The sequence below is a fragment of the Acanthisitta chloris genome, unplaced genomic scaffold, assembly GCF_000695815.1.
Source record: "Acanthisitta chloris isolate BGI_N310 unplaced genomic scaffold, ASM69581v1 scaffold5187, whole genome shotgun sequence".
Classification (NCBI taxonomy): domain Eukaryota; kingdom Metazoa; phylum Chordata; class Aves; order Passeriformes; family Acanthisittidae; genus Acanthisitta; species Acanthisitta chloris.
In genome coordinates this window covers 41,379-51,090 of record NW_008680793.1, presented here as the reverse complement: position 1 = coordinate 51,090, position 9,712 = coordinate 41,379, and the positions used below count along the sequence as shown (strand labels likewise).

At 40.4% G+C, this 9,712-nt stretch overlaps 1 protein-coding gene across 1 annotated transcript in view; it reads left to right on the top strand.

The window, feature by feature from the left end:
• Nucleotides 1–9,424, top strand: part of LOC103805185 (palmitoyltransferase ZDHHC3) — a 13,524-nt gene extending 4,100 nt beyond the window's left edge. The window contains exons 3-6 of the mRNA XM_009077820.1: nucleotides 2,202–2,298; nucleotides 4,014–4,095; nucleotides 5,842–5,972; nucleotides 8,651–9,424. Of these exons, the coding sequence (XP_009076068.1) occupies nucleotides 2,202–2,298; nucleotides 4,014–4,095; nucleotides 5,842–5,972; nucleotides 8,651–8,809 (469 nt within the window). The 3' untranslated portion in view covers nucleotides 8,810–9,424. The remainder of the gene's footprint in view (nucleotides 1–2,201; nucleotides 2,299–4,013; nucleotides 4,096–5,841; nucleotides 5,973–8,650) is intronic.
• The last annotated feature ends 288 nt before the right edge of the window (nucleotides 9,425–9,712 follow it).

Here is a 9,712-nt window from a genome sequence, read left to right as displayed (position 1 = left end):
CAATGTGATCATGCCTATCACTTATTAATGCTACTGTAAAATCCCCTCTGACAGTTCTTCAATTATGAATGAAACTTCACATTTAAAATGCTGTCTTGCTGATGACTCACAGGGTAGGTAAATGAAAAAGACTCTGGCTAAACACAAAACCTCATCTCCATGGTCCTTTTGTCTATGCTTTAACATAAGTTTTTAGGCATTAAGATTAGGGAAATGATCCACTGAGCACTGATGCTGTTGAGAATCTTCAGTCAAACTTTTTTTTTTTTGTGGGTTAGGGAGAATTATTAGATTTTTCAAATATGAAGCTTGTGTATATGCATCAGCAGGAGATACTGCTAGCTGTATGCCAGAGGGACCAGGATGCTTTTTGATTGATATGCTATTTAGTGAGTCCCTCATGCCCAGCAAACGAGTCCTGCTAGCATCTGGAAGCTGGATGGTTGAGCAATCCTTACTTCTTATAGTTTTCAGTTACAATTTTTGTGTTTCCTTTTCTACCAGCTAGTTTCTTGTTCTGCCTGTCATCCAACTGATTTTGGTATGTGTACATGAAATAAAACCTCTCCTTTTAGCCTTAGCTAACCCTTTCACATCTGTGGCTTGGCTACTTCAGGTTGTCCCTCTGGGGAACTAGGACCTAAGAGCAGTTGAAGGGTTTGCTTGGGTACTCATCTGTTTCAGAGCCCAAGGGAAGTGTGTTTATATCTGCACACAGGCAGGCATTTTCCTCCTTTACACCACCTGCCCCACCTTTGCCCCCTCATTTTTTTTTTAAACGCAGTGATTGATACTTGCCATACGAAGTACATTATCTGACAGATAAATTGTTTTTACTGTGCCAGCAGATTTTAGTCCCCATGTAGCTCAAAAATAATTTCAAGCTGCTTATTCTAAGAAAAGAAGGCTTCTCCTGTTTGCACCTGGGGCTGGCAGGTAGTAGGGTACCTGGGCTTGCCTGGGAAGAATCATCTCCTGATCTGGCCCCATGCTGGGAGGAGAGGGCCTGCCTGCCTGGCCTTTCATTTAGATCCGGGCTATAGTGACCCATCTGTTCTTCAGGCATGACACATATCCTTGGGGATTACCCCACCATCAGGTAGAGTGTGTGAAAGGCCGTTCTGACAGAGAGCTTTTCTATTATTTATTCATACATGCTGATAAGAACATGCTTATGTTTTCGTTTGAGTTTCCCTTAAGCGTTTGGGTGTTGAAGTTTATTGTTTATATTTAAGGTCAAAATAGTTTTTGTTATAAGAAGAAGAATAAAATTAGCAGAGCACTCAGTCCTTTCTGTTTCAGTGCTGCCAGAATTGTTCTGTTTCCTTTCTGGTTCTATTGTTTGTTTGCTTTGGGGTTTTGTGGTTTTTTTCATATTTGATTTCTGTGCTTGTTTGTGCAATGTGGTATCAGGAGGCTGCCTATCGTCTCCTATCATATGAGAAAGCAGCAGAGAAAAAGACTTCCTTTATTATGTGAGTTGAAGCAGTTACTGACTAAGCAAAAGAATGATGTTCAGACAAAGTAATAATGTTTTAATTATTTGACTTCTAGCCACAATGTGCACACTGGCAAGAATTTGAATTTTGATTTTATTAGTCTGGTTCATGAAGTGCTTTAACATCTAACTGTACCTGGAACGTGTATTGTGGTACAGTACTCCTGAGTGACTGCCACAACTATTTTATACTAGTGTGGCTTACCTTGATGTCAAGAATCTTTGCTAATGCCTTATTTATGTTGCTTCTGTGCAAGTTCATGCTACAAGGAAATGTTGGTAAATAAACCTTAGTCTAATATTAGCAATTCTGAAAAATATCTTTGTTAACTACTCTTTTTTATATCTTTCTGGTTTCTGTTTGTTTGTAATCTGTGGACATTTTCACAGACCAAATATGTTAAAACTAAACAAAATCACAGATTTTTTCCATCTTCCCGAGTGTATAGCTCAAACCATATTTTTGGCAGAACCACTGATGTGTGTGACATTGATTTTTGCAATGGTCATTTGGTATTGTAGGGTTCATTTTGAACGGACTTAGTCAAGTAAGCAAACCACAAATATAAATATGGTGACAAGTGTTTTAGGTTCAGATTTCACCTCTGATTGGTTTCTTTAATTTCTTTGTGCCCCAAACCTCTGTGAAATCTCGTGTTCCTGGAATGAAAAGTGCTGTTAATAAAGACCTGTATTCTTTCAGTGTTTGCAAGAGGTGTATTCGGAAAATGGATCATCACTGCCCGTGGGTCAATAACTGTGTAGGAGAGAATAACCAGAAGTACTTTGTACTGTTTACAGTAAGTATTTTGCAAGTGATGCTTGAGGTTGTCCAGTGGGATGTGTGTGTAGTCTGCGATGCAGCTCCCAAGGCTGGCTTTCTCTTCTTTTCTGTTTTGGAGGAACTTCATGGGGAGCTGTTGCAGACTTCTGTTTCACTAGTTAGGGAACATACCCCCACACACACCCACACACCCACAGCAATGGGAAAAGGCATGACAGGAAGCATTTGCCAGGGTTTTGTAAGGATTGTGTTGATGGTTGTTCAGCATCTATTTTTTAATGCGAGTAGTTTATTGCAGCATTGAGCTCTTTGAGGCATGGGCCATCTTATTACACCATACTGTGGCTGGTTGGGTCCCAGGCCATATATAGAGTTCCTAAACATTAGAGTTGTATGAGTACCTGTGTGGGATCACATAATAAGAGCTGTTGCCACATCTTAAGCAAGGAGTGGGAAGTCTGCATCCCCTTTGGCAAGAATTATCCACCTTTTAATTGCAAGTGGTATATTTTTGTACTTGAAAACCAAGGAGGTGTTTGACTTTTTGTACTATATCTGTAGCATCATGAGTAAGAAAACAGGAGTGCAGACTTGAATACTGCATATTTCTGGAAGGGTTGAAATGTGTTCCATCAAAGCAAGCTGCAAATATCCCGTGGGAGTAGTGTGAACATTACAAGGCTGAGTTCCAGTGATGCTCTGTTTTATTAATAAATCTTTTGAGACATCTGTAGGTTTGAGGAAGAATGTTCTCATATTACCAAGTAACAAGGGGGAGATTTTCAGTTAAATGGGAAGGCTTAGTGTTCTGTGGTGTGGTTTGCTAGGATGTGGATTACAGAACAAAACAAATCCTGTTTCTTTTCTTTGAGCAAGGGTTTTTTCACCTTGAGGAGTGAGCTAGGTGGTTTAGTCCTATCAAAAGGATTTCAGTTGCTATTAAAGCTTGACATTACTTTCAAGCAGACTGTATTAAACACTTCATGTAGTTGAGAGAAAATCTCTCTACTTCTAGTGTTTGTTGACCCTTGTCAGAGCCTGTAGGTTCAGGAGAGTCATCTTTTTAGCCCTGTCTTAATAAATTGTAACATATATGTAGCATTGCATATAGTTTAGCACTTTTTGTTACAAAGCTAAGGCCTAGATTAAAACAAAAAGGATTAAGTACAAAGTGGCAAGGTGGAGAGAAACTTTCTGTGGCAGTGTCTGCCTCAGGGAAAAGTATTACAAAAATACCTAATTTCTGTGAAAACAGGTGAAGTGCATTTTCTGGTTAAAACAAATTAACTGTTGTTTCTCTGGGAAAGCATAGTGCTCTCAAGAGCAAGGATGTAAGCTGTGGCAACATGTTACCTTGATGTGAGTGTGTCACTGTTCTCTGAAAGTTGTGCAGTACTCAGTGGAGATGATGAGGACAGTAAGCTGCGTGGAAGGCCATGCTGAGGCACAGGAGGCTGAGTGTTGTATCCAGTGGCTTTGACTTCAGCAGTCTCCCTTGTGTTCACTCAGAGCTGTTAGTATGGCCAGAGTGAGTCTGAAATCTTGGCATTTGCCAGCTTCAGGGTGCTTGTTTGGGGGTGGTGGTGGGAGAGCTTGATGGTTTTTGGAGTTGTTTGTGGTTTGGTTTTATTTTGAAGTCTTAGCACTTTGCTTTATTTAAAGTGTTGGGAAGATTTTGCATTTTGGTCTTTAAACTCACCTGGTACCTCTATTACATCCTTTATTTTTCAGATGTATATAGCACTGATTTCCCTGCATGCTCTAATCATGGTGGGATTTCACTTCTTGTATTGCTTTGAGGAAGACTGGACAAGTGAGTACTAACAAAATTCCTCCTTAAAATACCAGATTGCCCTTTGAATAAGAACTTATAATGTAGTTCACTTGTTTCAGTAGAATGCTATCAGGGCTCTGCTATGCTGTCTCTATTTTTTTTTTTTTTTAATGGCCAATCCTAGAACTTCATATTTCTTTTTCACCTGCTGGGATCCTTGGCCTGAAAAGTCCTGTTTAAACTTACACCTGATACTACCTAGGAAAAAGCTGAGATGTAAAGACACCTAATGAGTGTGTGTGCAATAACCCACTGCTGATATGGGCACAGCGCTAATTTCCTGAATGCCAACACAAGATAAGAAGAATGCTTATGCTTTTTTTTTTAAAAGGGCAGCGTGAATCATTCTTTCAGACTGCCAGGAAAACATGCTAACCCAGATCCAAAAATCCACCCTCACAAGAACAAACAATTCCTTTCCACAAAAAAAAAAAAAAAAGCCAAACCAAAACCAGAACCCAAGCAGCTCAAAAAAACCCAAACAAAAAAACCCCCCGTGCTCACTCTGAAGCAGCCAGTGAATAAATTTTCACAAAGCCAGTCTACATATGTTTTTTAAAGCACAAGTGGATATAGGAAATCCTCCAAGTAATGCTTAGTCAAACAGCAAACTGTCAAAGAATGTGTGTGCTGATGTATGTGCTGCTCGTGGATATTTTTGGAGAAGGATTTAGGTATGGGGTCTTTTTGCCATGTCAGTTGTGTTATTCTCTATAATGTCTGGTTTTAATTCATAATACTGCAGAAGATACATATATGAACTGAATTTGACAAGGTTGCTCTGCAGTTCAAAACTTTGTGAAACAGCTCCCAGCTGTCACTGAACATCTGCATTTGACTACAGTGGCCTGGGCCATAGGGGGATGATACATCAACAGGTAGTTTCCTTTTTCCCCCTTTCTCAGAGCCTGTGGCTGTGGAGAAAGCATTTTCCCACCTGTTGCAGGTTTAGGTGGCAGAACAGAACCATTATGAGAGATGGCTATGTTGTTCCATAGCTGCCTTGGATTTGTGCAGATTGTGTTAGCCCCTGATTATAGTGTATCTGTTAAAGCTTAACATCTCATGGGAAACATACAGGCTTTTGGTGATAGTCTCGGATTTCAGAAAATTCCAGAGAGGTTCTGACATTTACAGCACTCAACACTATGAGTTTTGCCCTATAATGTTTTTCTTCCTTTCTTCTGCTCCTCTCTTGTATTGGATCTTTTTGTCTGCTCTTGCTTGAGTTTGCCCTATAGAGTGTGTGGAAAAATAAGAATTTGTCTTAATCTGACCATCTTTAGGTCAGGGCAGCTATGAAAGGAAGCGTAATCTGACTTCGTGTTGGTGATACACATCCTCATGTTCTGACTGCCAACTTGAGATTTCTAATGGACTGTGGAAAATCTGTTAAGATTAAAGTTTAAGAGAGAAGCTACAGATGAAACAGAGTAGAATGGTGTCCTAGCCAGTGTGCTTTGGAAACACCCAAGTGGAAGAGAAAGTTACATTCTTGAAGTGTTCCAGAGTTTGGGTATTTGTTTTTTGAACTTGTGGGAATGATCATTTTATGGTTGAATATGCTCAAGAGTGCCAGAGCTTCGCTGTGTACCTTTCTGGGAATGGTTGTCATATAATTTATTTGCTAGTTTGAGTATGGAGAACTCACGGCTTAGCAGGTGTTTTGCAGTTGCTGCGTTACTTGATGTCTACCCTTCCAACTCTGTTGTTTTGTGTTCACAGAGTGCAGTTCCTTCTCTCCACCAACAACAGTGATTCTTCTCATCCTCTTGTGTTTTGAGGCTCTCCTATTTCTCATCTTCACTTCAGTTATGTTTGGGACCCAAGTACACTCCATCTGCACTGATGAAACGGTGGGTGTCTCACTCTCTCTCCTTTACCCTGTCTCTCACCATTTGCATAAACAACAAAGGGCTGCAGGGTTTTACCTTACTGCACAGGGAGTTCATGTATGTGTACCCTCTGAGGAAAGATCCAGTGTAATGAACTGAACTAGCACAGTGCTGGATTGTGCTCTCTGAAGGTTACTGTGAGAAGTAGTGTACACCTATGTATTGTCTGGGATGCTGTGTTGACAGTACCTCCAGTACGGTAGGCATAGGTAACTGGGGTTACTCTGTGGAGAGTATTTGTCCCTGTGGATTTGAGAAGCTTTTTCCTTTAATGAAGTGCTTTTACATTGGTATTGTCTGAAATTCAGCTGTGTCTCCCCTGGTTGTCACTATTTACAGGTTTGTATGCTGGAAAGCCCAGATGAGTAGGTGAGGGAGGGATATATGTATACACATACACAGACTTAGCCTTAAATATTTTCCAGTTTTAGCTACTTTTTAAACAAAAAACTCTTGCCAGAGGGGAAAAAGAAAAGGGAATGGAGTGGGCTCATGGAAGCCTGCTGGGTATGGTCTGCTGCAAAGCCACCAAGTCATCCCCAATTCAAAGGTGGCATAGCAGAGTTTGCACAGCAGTGTTGCAGTCTCTCCTATATCCCTGCATTTGTCCACTTCTGTAAAGATGGAGCTGGTGACTCCTGGGGGTGTTCCCACATTTGTGAATACTTCCAGCCTTCACCAAGCATGCTCAGACCAGTGAATTAACTGGAGCAGTTGAAGAGAAGTGATAGTCTTTAAAGTATGACAACTCTTCTTTCTTCCCCTGCCTCCTTTAGGTTTCTTTCCCCTTGTTTGCCCATGGCCAGTTGAAGCTAGAATAGATAACTTTGCTGCTGTTGGAGAGCTGTGACTGGCATTTTATGCTGTAAGGGCCCATTGCTCCTGGGTTGTTTTTTGCAGTGTTTTTTTTAATGCTTGGCTTCTGCAAGAGGCTAATGTTCCACCTGTGGCTCTTCTGTGTTCAGAGAAAGACTTCATTGTTTTTTCTGATGGGGAGAGCCCAGGAAGAAGTACAGTGTTGTACAGATCCTGCTGAGCTTGAGTTTATCAATAAGTGTGTAAATTAGCAATGCTGCCTGTGAAATCATCATTTGGATTTCTATATTTTTGAAACCTGTCAAGAATTTTTAGAATCTGCTTCCTACAACCGGGCATAAGTCCTCAGATTTTCCCTTCCCCTCTGATTCTGGGGACTCAGATGTTAAAGGAACAATACCACCATCTAAAATAAAAAAAATGACATGTGGTCTGCCCCCTGTTGGGTTGTGGGTTTTCATTTTTGGGGTTTTTATTTTAGTACATACCAGTAAGGATTTTGCTTTGTGGAATGTCTCATTGTTGATTTGCTGGCATTGAGCTAGCTGTGTCTGGCAAGCAATCTATTTTAAGCAGAGGAATATTTCCAGGTGAGATTCTTCTTGGTCTGCTCTCTTGCCAGTGTTTTACTTCACATTTTAGAGACAAGGCTGTGTCTTACCCTTTGTTCACCTTTCTTTTCCAATCACTGGGAGACATCACTCTTCATGATGAGTATGTTATCCCACCAAGATGGTTCCTTTCTGCCCAAAGGGACCCAGAGCCCTGGGATTTTGCTGTTGTCTCTAGAGGTGACGTTTACCAGGAATCAGCACAACTCTTGCAGTTGAACTGTGTTGTGTGCTCCAGAGCTCCCAGAATCAGTAATTTGAGACACTCAGATGTATTGCAGTGCATTAATCCGTCGCACGGGACAGACATGTAGATCAGGAGAAACTTACCTTGCAAAAGATGTGTAGTTAAAGAACAGAGGGATCTGCCTCCTGCTGCTGCTGCTACCTGTGGAAGAGTAATGCTCTCCAATGACTTCACTTGTTCATTTTGCTTCTGTGGCAGCCAGGCATAGCTTTCCTGAAAGGCCAAACTCACTTTGTGGGTTTTAGATGCAATGTGGATTTTATGTCTTATTTTAAAAAATGTTTAACTAGTGACTGTTTCAGATGATTGCTTGATGGCTTATTTTTGTTCTGCCTCTAACCTGTACTAAACAATGCCAATGATTTCTGAAAATCAGTATCTCATTTAACCCTTTCTCCCTGCTGTCAGCCCATGCATGTTTTAGCAGTGTTTCTAATGACACATGAAGAGGCACCAGGTAGACTCAGCTACACTGAGCCATGGGCACTTCCTGAACTTGCTTGGTGAATCTGGGAGCATTACAGAGATTATCTTTGGGTTTGTGGGTTTTTTGATTCTCCCTTTTAATTTATTTTTTTTTTAAATTTTGTCTGCAAGCTTATAATGGTTTCCTCTAAAACTTTTCCATCTGGTTAGCACATAATGCGTTCAGCCATTAAAGCACATCCTTTTTGTTTGGTCTTAAGTGGTGAGTTTTTTTAATTGACATCAGAGGCAATTGGATGGCAGGTCTTAAAATGTTTCCGAAGTACCTAGGTCTCAACAAAATGCAAGTAATTTTATTTCCAATGAACACTTTTTAGCCTTAATATATTTTAATGTAAAAGAGTGAGAAGAAAAGGAAAGGCAGGATAGATGCATTTGTGTGTCCTTCGGATAAGGGGTAATGAGAGTAGAACCTTTCCCCGAATCCAGAACTACAAAATCTGAGTATTTGACTGAAAATGTGATATTTCTGTTTTCAGGGAATAGAACAGTTGAAAAAGGAAGAGAGAAGATGGGCTAAAAAAACAAAATGGATGAACATGAAAGCAGTATTTGGCCATCCGTTCTCTATAGCATGGCTTAGCCCATTCGCAACACCAGACCAAGGAAAAGCAGACCCGTACCAGTATGTGGTCTGAGGAATTCTTGACCAGCATTTCCACTAAAATAGAAACATATTACAGCACTACTGTTACAAATTTTCCATGAATGTTTAAAACAAAAAGCAAAACAAACTTTTTTTTATGTCTATTAAATGGCTGATAATTGCAGAGAAAAAAAAAAAGCCCTGTATTCCACCATTTTAGATAATTCTATATCTCTGGCTGAAACTGCTGCTGCTTTTCTTTTCTTTTTTTTCTTCTTTTCCTTTTTTCTTCTTTTTTTTTTTTTTGGTCACATTAACTTTACTGGCATTTGTTTCTCTCTGCTTTCTGTATGGCATAACTAATGTGAAGGGGATCCTCTCTGTTATGAGCCACCTCTTCTGAGTAGATTCTCATGCTGTCTCCTGACTGTGATGAGCTCTGTGGATGACATGTGAGTGCCAACAGCCCTACAGAGACACCTTTGGACTTCCTGAAGGAGCACATTGCTCTTTCCTAAGTGAACTTGAACGGGGAAGCAGATACTTCACGTACCAAAAGGTGCAAGACAAGAAGGCAGCGCAGCAACAGAGCCAGTTGACCTGGTGATCACATACAGTTAAACTACTTAAACGTTGCCAACACCAATTCCCACCCCACCCTCCTTTTCCTTTCCAGCCACAGAACTGATTCCATCTTTCTGGCATTATTTTGTCTGTTCCCTCCCTTGTGTGCAGGAAATTGTTGCCCTTTTAGGATAACTGTGGCAGATTTAGAAGACTCTTTGGATTATTAAATGCCTTACACTTGCAGGAAAGAAAGAAAGCTAATTTTCAAGTGTTTAGAATAGCAGAAACATGTTCTTTGTGTGTGTTTGTCTTGGTAAGTTGACTTGTTAGAGCAATGCCTGCTAAACAGTGTTAACGTGGAAAAACTGACCTGAATGCCCAGATTACT